The 18,035-nt window shown below is 41.9% G+C and overlaps 1 protein-coding gene and 1 long non-coding RNA gene across 8 annotated transcripts in view; one reads left to right on the top strand and one right to left on the bottom strand.

Moving 5' to 3' along the window:
- KCNAB2 (potassium voltage-gated channel subfamily A regulatory beta subunit 2) overlaps positions 1–18,035 on the top strand; it is a 186,399-nt gene that overhangs the window by 90,770 nt on the left and 77,594 nt on the right. The window contains exon 1 of one of the 6 annotated variants that reach the window (XM_074218630.1): positions 5–14,549. The exons of the other annotated variants lie outside the window; for them this stretch is intronic. Coding sequence (XP_074074731.1) covers positions 14,167–14,549 — 383 coding nt within the window. The 5' untranslated portion in view covers positions 5–14,166. Of the gene's footprint in view, positions 1–4; positions 14,550–18,035 lie in introns of those variants that run through there. 6 annotated transcript variants of the gene reach the window in all.
- Positions 11,609–18,035, bottom strand: part of LOC141509245 (uncharacterized) — a 26,591-nt gene continuing 20,164 nt past the window's right edge. For both annotated transcript variants that reach the window (XR_012474612.1, XR_012474613.1), the window contains 2 exons: positions 13,816–15,130; positions 11,609–11,964 (listed from right to left, as the gene is read on the bottom strand). This is a non-coding gene — a long non-coding RNA (uncharacterized LOC141509245). The remainder of the gene's footprint in view (positions 11,965–13,815; positions 15,131–18,035) is intronic.

Here is an 18,035-nt window from a genome sequence, read left to right as displayed (position 1 = left end):
AACAGAGACCTTTATTTTCTCCTAAGCTAGTAGCTAGTAGCAGGTCAGGGAGTGGGGTGGGAAGGATCAACACTGTGGGTAGATGACATAAGGTGCCCTTCACCAGCCCAGATCATTGTGAGATGGGATGCCCCTCAGATTTCAGGTAAGGCACTGCAGAATTTCCATTTGAATGCGGATTCTTTGGTATGATGTCCTGGCTAGTTTATTTCTGAAAGCCATCAGCCCTTGCAAAAAGATCTGTTAATGAGTAACTGTGAATGTGGGATTTTCAGAGATCAGGGGGCTGATGTAAATTAAACAATTCCAAGACAGATTTAGAGGTGATAGCAGTCTTGGAGGTCACAGAATCCAACCAACTCATTTTTCTGGAAATTTTTAAATTTACATTTTGAAGGAAACAGATGCTGACTTAGCTTATGACTTGCCCAGGGTCACACAACTAGATCAAAGGAAATAATGTATGTGGAATGCTTCACAAATTTTAAAGCTAGTGATACACCAGGTAATGAGAGAGGCAACAGGAATAGGAAGTGTCTGGGTCAAGATTTGAATCCAGGCCCTCCTGACTTCAAGACCAGAGAAGGGACTGGGATGTCTTCAGGAATGAAATTCCCTTCCCATACAAGTATCATCCCATAAGTTTAGCACTAGATCCTTTTGTTTTTCATAAAGAAAAGCCCAGAACCTATGTAAAGAATATAATTATGCCAAGAATCAGACCGGGGAAAAAATTAGGTATTATATAGCATTGTTTTGAATAAAGTGAGGGAAATGTCACAAGGCTCTTAGTGGACAGAGCCAACCTTGAAGGCAGGACAACTCACCTAGACTGGGCTACTGATGCTGTTTGCCCTTCATTCTCAAAGAAAACCATGACAAGCACATGAATTGGGTTTGAGTGAGGGGGGGCTATGCTAAGTCACCAGCCTCACTTTCTCCTCCAGAGCCATTAGGGTCCAGTGACCAGATATGGATCAGGATGACTGGAGAGAACCCTGGATATGGGGCAGTCAGGGTTAAGTGATTTGCCCCAGGTCACACAGCTAGTGAGTCAAGTGTCTGAGGCCAGATTCAAACTCTCATCCAGACTGGGCCTTGGACACCAGGCTTAAACCCTCTGTACCTCCAGGCCACTCTCAGAAACTGAATGTTATTAGTAAGCCGCAGAGCTTCTGGTCTAGAGGAAGTTATCCCATCTGTCTCCCCGTTCCTGCATCTATGGGACATATTGAACCTAATCCTGAGAGGTAGCAAGCTCTTGGTTTTAGCATTTGGGGCCCATAGTGAAAGATCAGAGTAGTAGGCTTTGAAGAAATCAGAATCTGCTGAATAATTAGCATATCATGTTGGGGAAGTCAACATTTCATCTTGGTCTAGGAGTCCAAAGATTCAGGACACAGTCCTGACTCTGCTTCTGCTGCCAACTGGTACTTGACTTTGGACTGGTAGCATTGGTATCATTGAATCTGGAATCAGCAGACCTGGGTTCAAATCCTACCAGTGTGACTTTTACTAAATCACTTAACTCTTCACTTCTCAAAGTTTGGTTCCTTATCTGGGAAAAGGGGAGAGTTGGGCAAGAAAGAGGGATGTATTTATTTATTAAATTCTTATTTATGTGCAAAGCATTGAGGACCCTGGACAAGTCACTTCATCCTGTTTGCCTCAATTTCCTTATCTGTAAAATGAGATAGAGAAAAAAGAATGGGAATCATGGCAGGTCTTGCCCTCAAAAAATCTTACACTATAATGGGATAACATACCAAAGAGAAGACTGGGGGGCAAAGGTTCACCTGACATGGAAATATTCTGGATGTACAGTGGAATCAAACTTCAGAGACTCAGGTTCAAGGATGCAGAAAGCAAAGGTAAAGGCCTGGTGGTGGGGGGGAGAGGGAAGCATGAAGACCAGGCTTTGTCCTGTTCTCCACATTTCACCTATCTAGGCTTCATTTCCTCCTTTGTGTCAGAAAGTTAGAGCAGGTGCCCGAATTCAAGGTTCTGTGATATATAACTAGCTGTGTTGCATTTGGTAAATCTTTTTTTAATCACTCTGAGCCTCAGTTTGCTCATTTGTCAAAAAAAAGGATCGAATGTCCTGCCCATCTTGCATCTTGGCCTACTTTGGGGCAAAGATCCAATGAGGCAATGCTGGTGGGATTATCAGAATCACCAGTGATATTAGCAGGGGCAGCTAGGTGGCACCTTAGTGCATAATGTGCTGGGCCTGGAGTCAGGAAGACTCCTTTTCCTAAGTTCAAATCTGGTCTTACCAGCTGTGTGACCCTAGGCAAGTCACTTTACCCCGTGTGCCTCAGTTTCCTCATCTGTAAAATGAGCTGGAGAAGGAAATGGCAAAACTACTCTGGCATCTTTGTGAAGAAACTTCAAATGGGGGCGGCTAGGTGGCGCAGTAGATAGAGCACCAGCCCTGGAGTCCGGAGTACCTGAGTTCAAATCCGGCCTCAGACACTTAATAATTACCTAGCTGTGTGGCCTTGGGCAAGCCACTTAACCCCATTGCCTTGCAAAAAAAAAAAAAAAAAAAAAAACCTCCAAATGGAGTCACAAAGTTAGACACAATAGAAAAAAAAACACATGATACTAAGAGCTTTGGGCCCATTCACCAGCAGGTGGAGTCCCTGAGAAATCTTACTCTGCATTAGCTTCAGAAACCTGAAACAGTAGTACCAGTGCTTCCTGTTGGATTTTACATTTTTTCAAGAGTTTCTCCTTCCTTGAAGCCATATCACTAGATTTGGTTGGTGTTCCCCAGACCTGTGGACTAGTGTTTCTAGAATTCAGGTGAAGTCTATTGTCTATGACCTTCACAAAAGTTGAGGACCATTGAGCTAGATCATCAGAAGACCTAGTCCAGTGTTCAAGCATCCTATAAAGGAGATAGAGCCTTTCAGATAGCCCTTGGTAACATTTAACATCACTCCTGGTTACCCTTACAGCAGGAATTAAAACTTTTTTTGACATTTTAAAAAGATTTTTTTATCATTTTTAACATTTTAAAATAATTAGTTTCCTTTGTGAATATGTCTATGTATGTGAAAAAAGAAAAAATGTATGTTTACATATATACATATGTGTATGTATCCAGATATACAGACATACATATATATTACACATATAAAACACATATATTACATATATACATATATATATATAGGAGTGGGGTCTTTTGCAGTTTAAAATATCTTAAGATACCCTTCAACTTCACAAGATATCAAAAGAATCCACAACACAAAGAAAGCTTGAGAACTATCTCTGCATTAGAGAGTCAGAGATAATGGGTGGAGGGCTTGCTTGGAGCCAGAAAGACTTAGGTTTGAATCCTACCCCGAGTGCATATTGCCTTTGTGACCCTAGATAGGTCTCTTAATCTTTCCATACCTCATTTTCCTCTTCTACAAGTGTCCATAGTAATGCCGGTGGTGTCTACCTCAAGGATGTTGTTAGACTCAAGGGAGTCATATATACGAGGAACTTTATGATGTATGCAGGCTGTCCCCAAAGCTTCACTGTAGTTTTAAGTCTTGATCATTTAAGTAAGTTATTATTTAATAGCTTAAAATGAGCTTTAATAGAATAAAGCTGCAGAGACTTTTTTTTTTATTTGAGGAGGGGAAGAGAAGGAGGGAGGTAATGTCTGGCCTTGTGAGTTCATCTCTTTGGGGAATCCCTTTCAGTGTGTAAACTCCATCTGCCAATGCAGATAACTTCCAATCTTACAGATTTACATCAATGTATTGAGAAGTTAAGGGACTTGCTGTGGCCACATGGGTAGCAGGTCTTCCTGACTCCCTTGACTGGCTCTCTCTGTGCCATTTTGCTTCTCTCTGACATACAATAGAAGTACCCATCATTAATATAATAGCCATTGAGGGTGGGGCATGCTGCTGGCCCATGTGTCTACCAAAAAATCCTCACCAGGCTTTAGTCATCACCTGTCCTCCTAGGCTGAAGGTGGAACTGATCAGGTGGACCTGACCAGACCTGTTGAGGGTAGAGGATCATCATTTATGTTAACAGCATGTCAAGGAGGACTGTGGGTAATCTGTGCTCATCACTGCTTATCCCACACCAAAGCACACCCTTTGGGGTACTGGGAGCAGCTCATCCCCTGCCCCCCAAACAACCAGAAGCTATGCTCTCATCTAGCTCTTTTCTTTGCCTTATTCTGGCCAATCCATGCCAGAGTGCACTGTGAAACAGCACATTCAAAGGCTTTTAGGAAAGCAGAGGCTGTTGAATAATTTAGCCTTTGTTTACCGAGATGAAAATGCTCTAATAGGACTAATGGATTTGCTGCTACAAAATTCTTCACTCTTGGGGGATTTGTCTCTTTCACCAATTGCTTCTGACGTTCAGCTGTGACACTCCTCTGATTGGGGGAGGGGGACATGCGCAAGATCTTTTCTAGCCTCTGCTGAACCCCTAATAAACTAGACTTTTTCTTAATGAGCAAGAGCCCAAGGAAGCAGGTGGGTCCTCTTCTTTAGTCTGGAGGAATGGAAATTTGGAATTTGGCAGCTCTTTCAGGCGGGCAGGAAGCTTGGTTCTAATTGTCCCTGACGAGCTCAGGTAACTCAGCAAAAAACTTGAGGTTTGGAGATCCCTCTCATTCCTCGACAAGAAGCCCAGCTGACCTTCCGTGTCTTCAAAAGGAAGAAGATCCTAAAGGTTAGCATGCCTCCTGACATAGGAGAAGCAGATTGCAGTGTGTGGGAATGGAGAGCAGAGGGCAGGAGGACTGGGGGGACTATCAAGACAGCTTGCCTTTTCTGTCTGGGAATGCTTTTCATCAGCCTTGGGGATGAGTCTTACCGAATAGTTCCTCTCCCTTTCTCTCTCCTATCTCTTAGATAGAAATGTCACCATTTTGCATCTCCTTTGCTCTGGTCTTAACTAATGTACTTTTTTTCTGGGGAGTCTGTTAGTGAGGGTTTATAGGTACCTGAGAAATCAGCCTAGGAAAGCCACCCCCACCCAGACAAAGCAACTGCTTTGCACCTGAGACAAGAATTGAACCACTGAGCTGTCCCATTATTGGATTTTTTTTTCTTTAGCAAAAGTTGCTTTTTTTGGCTGAATGGACCTGCTGCATTTCTGAGCTGCTTTCCCTTCCTAAAAGATAACTATTCCTCTTTTCTGCTTCCCTTGCTTTTCAATAATTCTACATGCTTTTTAAGTGACCGTCACTTGTACCATAACAAAGTAGTTCAACATTACAATAGCTCTTCAGTCCCTCAGTATATGCTTCTGATGGAAACTCTTTGTAAAGAGGTCGAGAATATAGAATTCCAAGTATCAGATTTGTTCCTTCAGCAGTGTGTTGGTGTGTGAGTCTTTAGTTCCAACTATGTGAGCCACAGCTACAGCAAGAATTCCAAGCCCCCTGCCTCCTTTCTACAAAAACAGATTCACAATAAGCAGACACTGGAATAGGAGAAAAATCTTAAGGGTAAAGAAGCAACAAAGATTTTGAGATTGAATACTGGTTTCTCTGGGTCTTGGAAAGGGGTGAATTTGGGTTTTGTCTTTTGGCTTTGTCATTCAGTTTTGACTTTTGGCTCACCTGCATCAGAGGTGTGAGGTTTTGTTGTGTTGAAAATGGAGATAGTCTGGGTTGAATCCCTGAGACTATAGAGTTATTAGGATTCCATGAAGAAAAGGTGGCCTATTGGTAGGGGCAATGACAATGATTTTATTCTATTAGTATATTATGAACAGGACTCACATTCAGAGTTTCCATGAGGGCAGGTTCCATTTTGCCAATGAAAAAAAACTGTCAACCTGACAAGGAGTTTCAAGAACTTTTATTCTGCCCTCTAGACCAGTGGCCCTTTTTAAGTTTCTTCTTTCATATCAGACTATCTACCCATTCATTTATTTGTTCAGTATTTATTGAGTACCTATCCTGTGCATGCATTTCCTATTCACTCAAATTATTCCTTCTAACCCCACAAGAGCCTCCAAATATCTCCAGGACTCCAGTCTCCCTTCCCTTTCAAAATGCAGCGCCATCCTTTCTTATAATATGTCTTTCAGGTTCAACTCCTCCATGCCCAAGTCATTCTCTATCTCCCCTTCATGTCTCCTCTGCCTTTTAATCTCCTCTGCCTTTTAACCCCATTTTCCGTGAGAACTACAGAAATTCCAATGATCCTAGGCTGGAAAAACAGAAAATTTTATTCCAGTCTATGCTGTCCTTATGGTGAGCTGATGATGAACAGAGACCTAAAGAATTCAATTCAATTCAGCTGGCATTTATTAAATATTTAACGTATGTATGGGCTCTGGATATAAAAGACCAAAAAAAGAATATGAATACACATAGAACATGATAATTTGAGGAGGGAGAAAACACTAAAAACCAAACTGATCAGGAAAGGCTTCCTATAGAATGGGGCAGGGAACATCTGACCCCCAAGCCTTATAAAAGACTGGTGAAATCTTTTGATCTGGAGCTGCCATGGCAAACAACAGGCTGGACTAGAAATTCAATAGATCTAGGAGTTTTTAAGAGTGAATTAATTGACGTTTGACCAAATATAGTAGGCTAATTTTTTTTAAGTTGATAATTTTTATATGGCCCTCAAATGATATAAATATTTAAATGCCCCTCGACAGAAAGAAAGTTCCCTACCCCTAGATAGAAAGCGGCTTCCTAACTAAGCCTCAGGAAGTGAGACATAGAAGCACTTTCCAATCTTGAGTTAAGCCTCTGCAAAGGCACCAAGGATGGGGGATAAGGAATGGAAGAAGAAACTTGGGGAACTAGCAAGCTGGCAGGTTTAGCAGGAATATGGTGGATGAAGGGCAGTAAAGTGAGATCAGAGTAGAAAAGAAGGTTGGAACCAGATTGTTCTGGGCTTTATACACCCAGCCAAGGAATTGTAAGGCTGTAAAACTAATTTTTACATTAAAATGAACTTTAAATATTAGTCCTCTACCCCCTCTAAAAATCTGAAATCCCCTGATTTCTAACCTTTTGCCTCTTCTCATCATCTCCCTTTCTCTTGCACCCAGGTGTGTGCACTTCCTGAGAGGTGAGAAGTGTTGTGTTTTTTTAAGGTGTTTCTGGAGCCTGGTTTTATTTCAAAAAGTAGGGCTGGGTTTTTTATTAGTAATGTCTTGAAGGCTAATGGTTATTGATTTCTGTGTGGTCATGTCTGGGTGGAAAAGTGGTGAGTCTGAGACATGCCCTGGTTTTCAGGAAAAATTACCACCATTTGCAATATTACTGGCATTCACATGGAACAGGAGCCAATGGGTAAACTGAGGGCTACTGGTTCCTATTTTTCCACATTTTGACTGACACATACATTGCCCTGCTGCTTTAGAAGTGCCTTAGCATTATCCCAGCTTTTCTTAGGATATTGGAGAAGAAAATGAGAATTCCAGTGGCAAACAAAAAGGCATTCTACTGGACTACTTGCTTCCTCCTGACATTCCACCTGTCCCCATTGCCTGTGATACTCTCCCTTTTCACATCTGCCTCTTAGAACCACTGGCTCCCATCAAGGTAGCTCCATGCCCTGCTTCAGAAGAGGCCTTGCCCAACCTTGGCTCCCACAGATTGTTAACACTTCCCCCTTCTCCAAAATATTGATCTCAGCTTGTGATTTCATTAGTGTGGGGAGGAAACTCCATCAGTGTGAGTCAGCACCTTTCTCTGAAGCTTATTGTCTTTAGAGACATTAACTAGCCCAATGAGAGGACTAGCCCAGGATCATACAACCATTTCTGTCAAAGGTAAGGTTTGAACTCAGGTCTTCCTGACTCTATGGTCAGCTTTCTATCCATTATGGCACTCAGTCTTTCTCTTTCCCAGAAAAATTACTTTTAATTTCTTTTGCCTCTATTTGCTTATCTTGAACAGCTTGTAGCCCTCCAGTAGAGGGCAGGTGAAACACAAGACTTTCTCATAAAGATGCCTTTTTTAGGGACTTTAACCCAAGCCCAGTTCACACCCATTTCTCCTTAAGGCAAATACTGTTAACTTCCCACTGTTGCTAATTCAGAGATCAATAAAGGACCCTTCTCAGTTCCACTCTAGGATCCTTCTTTTCTTTAAAGGTGTGGCTCATAGCTTTTTGCTCAGGATACCATCTTGCCTTTGGGTTGCAGTAGATAGGGCCCTATTTCATGAGATTTCTATAGAGTACATAATTCAGTTCAATTCAATAAGTATACACTATGTATGGGTTGTTTCCCTAAACACACACACACACACACACACACACACACACACTCCCTCATGGAGTTGCATTCTCTTAGAGAAAACATGGAGCACACAATTAATTTTGAAATATATGCAAGGTGGTTTCAGGAAAGAGGGAAGGAACACTGCCATTTCAGAGGATCAGAAGAGGGCTACAGTGTCTGTAGGGCTTTGAAATGAAGCTTGGACAGAGTCCATTTTTTGGAAGTGAGGGCAATGTACTCATTCTAGGTAAGGTGGCTTTCTGGGTCCTCCCTGGCAAAACACCCAGGAAAGACAGCAAAACAAGGTTGATCCCTAGTAAGAAAGAGCTATGGGAAATCTGACCTCCAGGTGAGGAAAACTTATTCTAAGAACAAGCAGGGGTGAAGAATTAGTGAGCCAGCAAATAAAAACCTCCAAAAAGGCCATTCCCTCATCATCTGTCACCTCCTAGCAGATCTCACTACTTCTCCAGTCTACCCTTCATCCAATTGCTGAAATAATCTTCCTAAGGCACAGGCACAAACTCAGTTTGAAGTCACTTGAGTCAAAATATCTTCAGCTCCAGCTCCAGATTTCTCATCTCCCACATTGGCTCTATCTGTAAAATATCAGGTGCATCAGTAGGCACTCACCACACTCCCTACCCATCCACGTGCAATGTACTATCCACCTTCCCCCAGTGTTCACTTGCACAGAAGAAGCTTATCCTTTTTATTCCATATAGGGCAGATTACCAGGCAAGTTCTTCCATGGCTTCATCCTGTGGCAATCTGCAGCCCAGATTCTGATGCCTTCCCCTTGCTCTCCAGTCTGAGACCTTCAGTCATCAGGGGAAGGCAAAAGAAAAATGGAAAATTCATTGACTGGTTCTGGGCACCAAGTGATACTGCAGATGAGAGTGCTGGCTTTGGGATGTGGTTGCGGCAGCCTTCTCTGCCAAGGGTTCACTTCCCTGAATGGCCAAGCTGGGAAGTCCAAAGGCAGAGAAGGGAGGGAAGAGAGTTGATGGCAGTGGGAAAAGGAACTGTTAGCATGATTCAGATATCCAGGGGAGTCAGGGACACACCATCATCTCTATGTGGGTACAGGCTGTGACCTACACCTGGAATGCACTTCCCTAACTTCCTCCTCTGCATAGATTCCCTAAGATTCCCTCAAAACCCATCTCCTAAACTAAGCTTTTTCTGATACTCCTTCTCCCCCCCCCCCACACTTTCCTCTTAGAATATAAGAAGGGAAGGAACTATTCCTTTCTAGCACAGGCCTAGCATATTGAATGTGGGGGGGGGGGGGGAGTTGAATTAAATTGAATGAATATTGACTCAAATTGAATTAAAATCTAAAACCCACTAGGATTCTAATTTCCTTGAGGGCAGAGACTTCTGTCTTTGTATCTCTAGCACTTAGAAAAGAGATTTTCTTATTTTAGGTACTTAAATGTTCATTAAACCAAACTAAACTATAATTGCAGCCTTTGGTTGAGACAAGAGAATTGTGTCACTCCACTTATTCCCACCTACCCTACCCTCCTAGGTAAAGGTGCCTTTCTGCATTGGAACATATGTATCCTCTGGATGGGCTTACCCAACAAAGGTATGGAACTTTAGCTGTTAACAAAGGCCACCTGGCTTATCAACATATATACCTTCATTTCTGGAGTTAAAAATAGGCATTTATAAAAAGTCATTCCAAAATGTAACTTCTTACAACCTCTTGCATAAGGATTCCTGGGTGTCTTCCTACTTTACCTTCCTTTGGTTCCAGTTCCACCTGCAAAGAACTCAAAATCTTTCTATGCTCCCTGATCCCTTTTCAGCCTATCTAGTAGAGGGGCTTTATGGTGAATAAGGCCCAGACCAGAGCTATTAGAAGTGAGGTAACTTTATGGTGCATAGATTCAGAGCCGGAAGCAGCCTCAAAAGTCATTGAATCTAACCCTTCTTTTAGAGATGGAGACAGTCTAGGGGATCATTTGCCCAGCTAGTATCTGAGACAGAATTTGAAACCCTTGTCTTCCTGACTCCAGATCCAGAGTAATAATAGCAACTACCGCTTAACTGCAAGTCGCTGTCCAAGCTTAGGAGTCCTGATTTCCAATCCATTATTGATGTACTCGTACCAGAGCCTGGGTCAAAGGAACAAGTTGCCCAGGGGTGTGGCCCAGCACTGCACTTCTTTGAGTGGTCAGGTTTCCAGAGTATCTTTCCAGTTAATTTAGCTTCCAAGTAAACCTTCTAAATCAGCTTCCCCTTCCCAGGCAGAAGTCCAAGGTGTCTCCTCTTTCTCCCTCTGGCTTCTTTGCCCCAGGTTGTTTTTTTTTCCAAATTCCTAGGGCCCCACCCTTTAGCTGATTCAGATAAAAGCAAAGACTCTTTGCTCAAAAAGAAGGCATGACTTCAAAGGCCATGAAAAAAGCATAGAACATCAGCCTGGCGAGGAAAAAAGGAAGACATCATTCCATAGACTGACAACCTCCCACTTTCTGCACTTCAGCTGCTTTGTAACCAGATAGAACTGGTGTTTCTCTTCTAGGGCTCCTGATTCTTTAGCCTACTTCACCTCACTTGAATAATGTCTTCATTGGCCAAATACATTGCCCTTATTCCCAAATCTATCCTGCACATATTTCTCTATCCAGATAATCTGCCAATGATACAAGACTGTCAATGACTGCCCCCAAAATTTGCAGTGGTTCCAATTGCCTTTGAGATTTGTCTAAACTTTGAAAATCAAATTCCCCCTTAATCAGATTCAGATTCACTTTTTCGGTTTTATTTCAGTCTCTTCATAGGATCATTGATTTAGAGATGAAAGCAACATTAGAGCCCACTGAGTCCAACACCTTCATTTTAATCATGAGGAAACTGAGGTACATTAGGAAAGCAATTTCACCAAATATTTAAAGCTAGTATTTGATCAAAGAACAAACAAGCAATTATTAAGCACCAACTATGTGTCTGCCATTATGCTAGTAACTGAAGCAGGATTTGAACCTGAATCTACTTGAGCACTCCATCCATCTTTCCAAACTGTCTCTATTCCTCTGACTCTGGATACTCTGGGTTCTGGCCAAATTGGACTTCTCTGAATGACAGAATCTCAATGTTGAAGAGGTCTTCAAAAATGATAATGTCCAACCTCTACGTGCACAAGAATTCTGCTTCATTTCAGGCAACTGGTTAACCAGCCTTTGCTCAGAGCCCAATAGAGGGATAGCCCATTCCACTTCTGCATAGCTCATTATTAAAAACGCTTCTCTTTACATCAGTCCTAAATTTTCTTCTTTGAATTTCCACCTATCCTTTCAGTACTCATTGCCCTCCTCCTGCCTTCTCCAGCCAATACACTCATCACATCCCATCACAATCACTCAAATTTATATGGAACATTATAGTTTGCAAAGGGCTTTTTCTCCACATAAGTCCTATGAGAGAATGTTATTGGTATCTTTGCTATCTCCATTTTACTGTCCAAGGTGGTACAAATAGTCAGGACTGGCATTCGAACCCAGGCCTTTCCTGATTCCCAAGTCCATCACTTTTCTTCCTTCAAGACCTTCCCCTCCATTCTTATAACTTTGTCCAGATGTTTCCTTTATCTTTATCTCATTCTACTTCATTTCATACTTTGTTGAATGCATGTCCTGTGATTCCCGTGAGTATCAATTCCCAAAGAGCGGTTATCATGTTTATTTCATTTTCACATCTCTAGGACTCAGCTTTGTGTTCCGCACACAAAACCTGTAAGGTGAAATCAGATAATCTTGTGTTATTTTTTGTTAAAAAAAATCCTGAACTTTTATTAAATACTTATCACTCAGAAGACACTGTGCTGGATTCTAGGGATATATCAGCGCAACAAGGACATGTTATTTTGCCTGCCTTCCCTGAAGGCAGATCAACAGTGGTCTTACAGAATTTGCCTTGGGGCACTGGGTAGGTCAATGGACTTAACCATGGTGACATAGCTAGTGGATTCAGAGACAAGGCTTGAAGCCAGTTTTCTTTCCTCCAAGTCGCACTGCCTCAGTAGGTGCTTAATATATAGCATTTTATTTTTTTAATGAGTATTTGAATGAAAGAATGATGATAGCAATACACCAGCACTAAATAAGAAGTCTTTTCTTGCTGAGTATACCTCTGGAAGACTATAGTAGGAGAAATAATTTTAATTCCCACATGGGAGTTCTCTGTACCATGAAAAAATAGTAGTTTGCCCTTGGAGTAACTACATTAACACCTCTGATAGCTAGATGTGAACTGAAGTCTTTTCCCTCTGGGGCCTAGCAGTTATAGGTTTATGAGTCCCTTCTTCCGAAACCAGCAGTCAGAAAGATACTTGTTCTACATCCTCAGCTGGCTAGACTTCCCCTACCACTCCAGGACTAGCTGATCTCAGCATGTTTAAAGTCCTTATATAGCCATACTTCTGTGGTCATGGAGCAGCCTTGTCAGCATCATGCCTCTGAAACCCAGCACTGAGATTCCTGATAGTGAAATACAGAATCTCAGGATAGCAAGAGAATTCCCAGATCATCAAAACCAACCTGTATCTGAACAATAATCCTTTCTGCAATTGATCCAACAAGTGGTGATCTAGCTTCTGTTTAAAGATCTCCAGCCAAGAGAAACTCATCTCCTCTTAGCATCCCTTTTACTACTGGACAGCTCTGATTGTGAGAAGGTTTGTGATTTTTTCCTGAAATTAGCTAAATTTACTTCCTTGCAACTTCTATCTATCACTCTTCATTTTTGCCTTTTGCCAAGCAGAATATCTAATCCGTTTTTCAAATGGCAGCCTCAGGTACTTGGATGAAGCTATCATGACTTTCTGGACTCTTCATGAAATTAAACAGTCCCAGTTGGACCAACCAATCATCATCTGACCTAGACTCAAGGCTCTTCTTCAACCTAAATACCCTTCTCTAGACACTTTCCAACTTCCCAACATCTTCCCTAAAATGTAATACCCGGAATTGAATTCAGTATCCAGATGTGGACAAACTGCTTTCTAGCCTTATTCTCTCCTCCTGTTCTTGTAAAGTTGTTTATTCTTAATTTGAGAAGTTAATATATTTTTTTCTTTCTTAACCTGAGTATATTAAACTATTTTTGGCCTCATTGCTATCTGATGTGTGCTATTGGAAGCATCACAGATGTGCTTTTGACCTTTTTGTATAACCCTTCTTTCAAAATGGTGCCTAACATTTAAGTTGTATTAATTGTCTCCTGGTGAAGCATGCCTATGTCGGGTATAGAACCACAGCTGCTCTCCATGATACAAAAGGTCAACTTCAATCATTCTAGTCTTTCCTTCCATCCATAGAATGTATGGATGTATGTAGGAAGAATTCTTTCTTTCTTCCTTCCTTCCTTCCTTCCTTTCTTTCTTTAATTTTTTTTCTTTTGCTTTTAAATCCCCAGCGTTTAGAATGCCAATGCCCCCAGTGCCCGATATATAGTGGGCCCTTGCTGATTGATTGAATAGATATTATTTAATCGAACAGAAGTCAGCACCCTGAATGGGTTATGCATATTGGCAAAAGTTTCTTCAAATGGTCATCCCTCCATTTGTTTTTACATTTCACCTACCTTCACAAGTAGAAGGCAAAGACTGAAAGTTTGCCTCTGTGCAACAGCCTTGTCCGCTTTCAGTCTCCTTGGGACACGAGTGCCTTGCATGCTCCCATTTTTATTTGGAGCACTTTTGAGTTTAGCTTCATTACGCAGTTTCCCACCTGGAATGCAGCTTTTGCCTGTGCTTAATTTGCTTATGTAGGAACAGAGCAGGGTCTGATGGCAGGCTACTTAATGACTCCCTTTTTGGAAAGCAAGGAAAACTCATGCATCTGAAATCTGATTATCAGTAGACATGGCCCTCTAGTAGTTGGGCGCATTTTACCCAGTTGATTAGCAGCTGTGGGGAGCTCACCTCCACCTTCAATGGCAGGAGTTTGGTTGAGGATACTATCTTTATCTCTAGATATCCAAACTCCTACTCCCCCCCACCCCAGATGCATGGTGTTTGGGGGAATTGGACTGGGGGGCGATCTGCTTTTTCTCATCATACATCTAGAACATCCCCAGGTCCCCCAATCAGGTGGTGCCATGTTGTCCATGACGTACAGCGAGAGCCTGAGGAGCGTTAGCAGTAGGTATCACTCAGACTGGGCCCTGCACCCCGTCCGCCAGACAGATGCGGTGGAACTTCAACGACTTCGAGAGGTACGGGTGGCAGCCCAGGCCAGGAATATGGAGGACTTCCTCCGCATGCACGGGCTTTCCCTCGACAACTGTACAGCCCGGAGAACAGGCATGAAGTATCGGTAAGGGGCTCACTTTCTTACTTCTGGTGGGACTCAGATAAGGGGAGACACTAGCAGGAACATGCCCTAATCCAGAATGGGACAAAAGTGATAGTAGAGTTTCTGGAAGCCAGTTATTGGAACCCATGTCTAAGGGAACTTCCTTTTACCAAGGAATGTTTTCATTTGATTTGTGTATCGTCAGCTTGATCTTTTCTTTAAAGGTGCTAAATTCATTGATTAAGAAGTCATCATTTGTGACCATGTATGTACATGCTAGGTAAAAACAGATCAAGCTCGTTTCATCTTCTATTTGTAGAAACAGAGGCAATCAGGAGAGAATATGGCCCTTTGGTATTTGCTGGAATACAGATGTTCCCTTCTCTTTATAGACAGTTCCTTGTTCTCATTGCCTTTTTTCTGATGTGGTTCCCCCTTTCCTTCTGTAAAGAGCTTACTCAAAAATTGCTTCTGCCCACATGTGCAGGCTGTTATCTGTTCCTTTAATTCTCATCTCACTGTGCTCTCTGAAGAAAACAGATGTGGTTTCTGGGAAGCTTCTCACTAGGGATGGAACTAGTGTTTTCTTTGTCTCTTGCAACCTAGAAATGAATCATTGGTTGGAACAGCTTAATTATTAGTATATGTTGACTAAATATAAATTAATGGAAATACCTTAGTTAATAATCTCTCAGAACAAGTTCATGCTGACATCAGAAATACAGCTTTAGATCCAGGAGCCTCAGATCTGTTTACCCTTCCTTTAAGCCCTTCATGTCTAGCTTGCTGTTATCTGAAGTGGCATCTGGCAATTAGCCACTGAATTTATTATGTTAGATTGTAAATCTGAGAAAAAAGATCATTGTGTATTAAAAGATGCTGGTAAAGCATTCTATGTTACTTTTGAATTATCGGGTTGTAGGTTTAGATTTTTCATTCTGATAAATCCAAGCACCATTTCCTGGGAGCTAGGTCTGACAGAAAGAGAGAGATCTTAGTGGCTGGTGTGGTTTATGGAATGAGCACCTGGGACAGCACTAGGGCATAACACCTCTGGCTGAAAGTGTAGGATGGTTTGCATAGAAATCTGGCAGTTGTATTTAGCCAGGAAGCCCCTGCTCTAAGGCTGCCCAGTGAATCTCTGCACTGAGCTTCCTTCACTCCCCTGTGTCATGTATAGCCAGTGTCCTTCTGCCTGAGGACAGGCCTAAATTCTCTCCTTCTGTCCACCCAGGCTAATGTGAATTTTCCTGATTTTTCTCCTGGATGAAAAGCCAGATCTTGCTTCTCTTCCCAGGTTTTCTTCATTGAGAACAAACAGTTCAGTGTTTCTCCTCATTATTTGAACATGTACTGAAGGCTTTTAAAATGTCACTTTGCCTTGACTCCAATAGATGGCAGAACTCTTAAACCTTTGAGTTTGCTGGCAAAAAAAGGAAAAGCAATGGCTGACTTACTCATAACTGAACTCCTAGTTCTAGAGAGGCAGGTTTCTTTCAAGGACAAAATATATGCTTTTCTTGAATGGTCATTCTTGGTTGTATCTTTTGTGACCTCCTTTCCACTCTGCAGTAATTGTCCACAAAAGTCTGCATTCACCTCCCTCCCCAGCCCCACCCATCACCAGTGCTGGCCCAATTAAGAAAAGTTCTGTTCTGTAACAGCACAAGTTTTATCCTTTTTTTTAATTCTTCAGAGTGATGTGACCAAATTTCTAAAATACCAAATAATTTGTTCCTAAGGATATTAGTAAACTGTCAGTTCCTAAGAGGAGAGAAGGGAAGAATAGAAGAGAGGAGGGAAGAATTCCTGCTTTGACAGCTGATATGCCAAAGGTTGTTAACACTCTTTGGGACCTCTTTGTATCGGACCAGTTTCATCTTGCTGCACATTAGGTGGTTTTGTGTTATCTGGAAATGGGCTGACAGTGGAGGAAGCAAGAGACCTCCATGATTCGTTCCTGTGGTTATTAAAGATCCAAGATAAAAGCAATCCCATCATAACTAGCCCTCCCCCTGCTGCTTGACAGGGATTCTGACAAAACTTGGGCCTTAAATATTAATAAAATAAAATAAGATAATGCATCTTGATAAGGGCTGCCTAGTAGAGCAGAAAGACAGGAGGTTCCTCTCTGACTCTCTGACACTTTACCAATCAGACTTAGCCTCTGTTGGACAAAGAGAGGTTTTACTCCAATCTTTTTTTTCCCACTTTCATCAGCACTTGATTTAAAAACCAGGTAGTGGATTGTTGTCCTTGTTGTTTTAATCCAAACAGTCACTTTTTAAGCACCCAGAGTAGAAAATAGAAAGTAGAAATCCAGTAATCCCATCCCATCTTTCCATCAGTACTTGGCCGGGATCATAGAAGTTAACGGACCACATGAATACAGACAATTGCTGCAGCTGTGCTAATGGACAGGCACAAGGCTTTGCCTGGCATCAACTATCAGATTGGATGGATCAGAGGAGCATTAAGCACCAGCTGGATGCCCTTGTGTGTACTTAAGCCCAACACAGTATTAGGCTTAACCTACTCACCAAAGGATGATAGGTTTAGAGTTGGAAGGGACCCTGAAAACTATTAAATACAACTCCCTCATTTTACAGGGGAGGAAACTGAGATTCCCAAAATGAGGTGGCTTTCCTAGGATCACATAGCTAACAGGAGCCTGAGGCAGAATTTGAATCTAGGTCTTCCTGACTCCAAGTCCAGCAACTTCTTTGTGCCACACTGTCTCTGATGTTTACTTCTAAAGTCTAGAAGCAGAATTCTAACCTGTTATCTTAGCAGATTTGTGAATCCACAAAGCAAGGAGGAGGCATCTGGTTCTGTTTCCAAGAACTGAACTCCTCCATTGATCTCACTCCATGTCCTCAATCTGCTTTGGAATCCAGGAACCTAACTTCAAATTCCTTCCCCACCACTTCTTACTTGTCTGACTCTGGTCAGCTCACTTCTTCCTAGGTCTCAGTTTCAACTTCCATAAAAATCATAGGGATAGACCAGATGCCCCATAACTTCCAACCTTAAGTTTGTGATGATGCTAACCCTAAGCAGATAAAACATCATAGATAAATCATCTAGGTTTTAAGTTTCCTAACTATGTCTGGATTTGGAACTATAATGAGCAGAGAGAACTGTAAACCAGGAATCATCCAGCCCTCTGTATATCAAGGGCACCCACTCTATTGCTCCAACTTACACGTACCCATCATCCATGCTCTTCTGGGGTGTGACTGAGGTGGAAGCACATGTTAACCCTTTTTTCTCAAAACAAAAAAAGGTCCAGAACCAGACTTTTCTTCTAAAGTCTACTATCTCCAGAAATGAAAGGACTGTGGCCACTGGGTAGCCATATTTGAATCACTATCCTAAACCCCATATAAAGGACCCAAGAACTCCCTGGTCAAACATATCCTTATAATATAACCCAGAAAGACCAATCCATGCCTACATTGAATAAACAGTTATTATAATCATATAGGATATTGCTCCAAATAATAA

Source organism: Macrotis lagotis, chromosome 1, assembly GCF_037893015.1.
Source record: "Macrotis lagotis isolate mMagLag1 chromosome 1, bilby.v1.9.chrom.fasta, whole genome shotgun sequence".
NCBI classification, from domain to species: Eukaryota; Metazoa; Chordata; class Mammalia; order Peramelemorphia; family Peramelidae; genus Macrotis; species Macrotis lagotis.
This window is presented reverse-complemented; position numbering and strand designations above follow the sequence as displayed.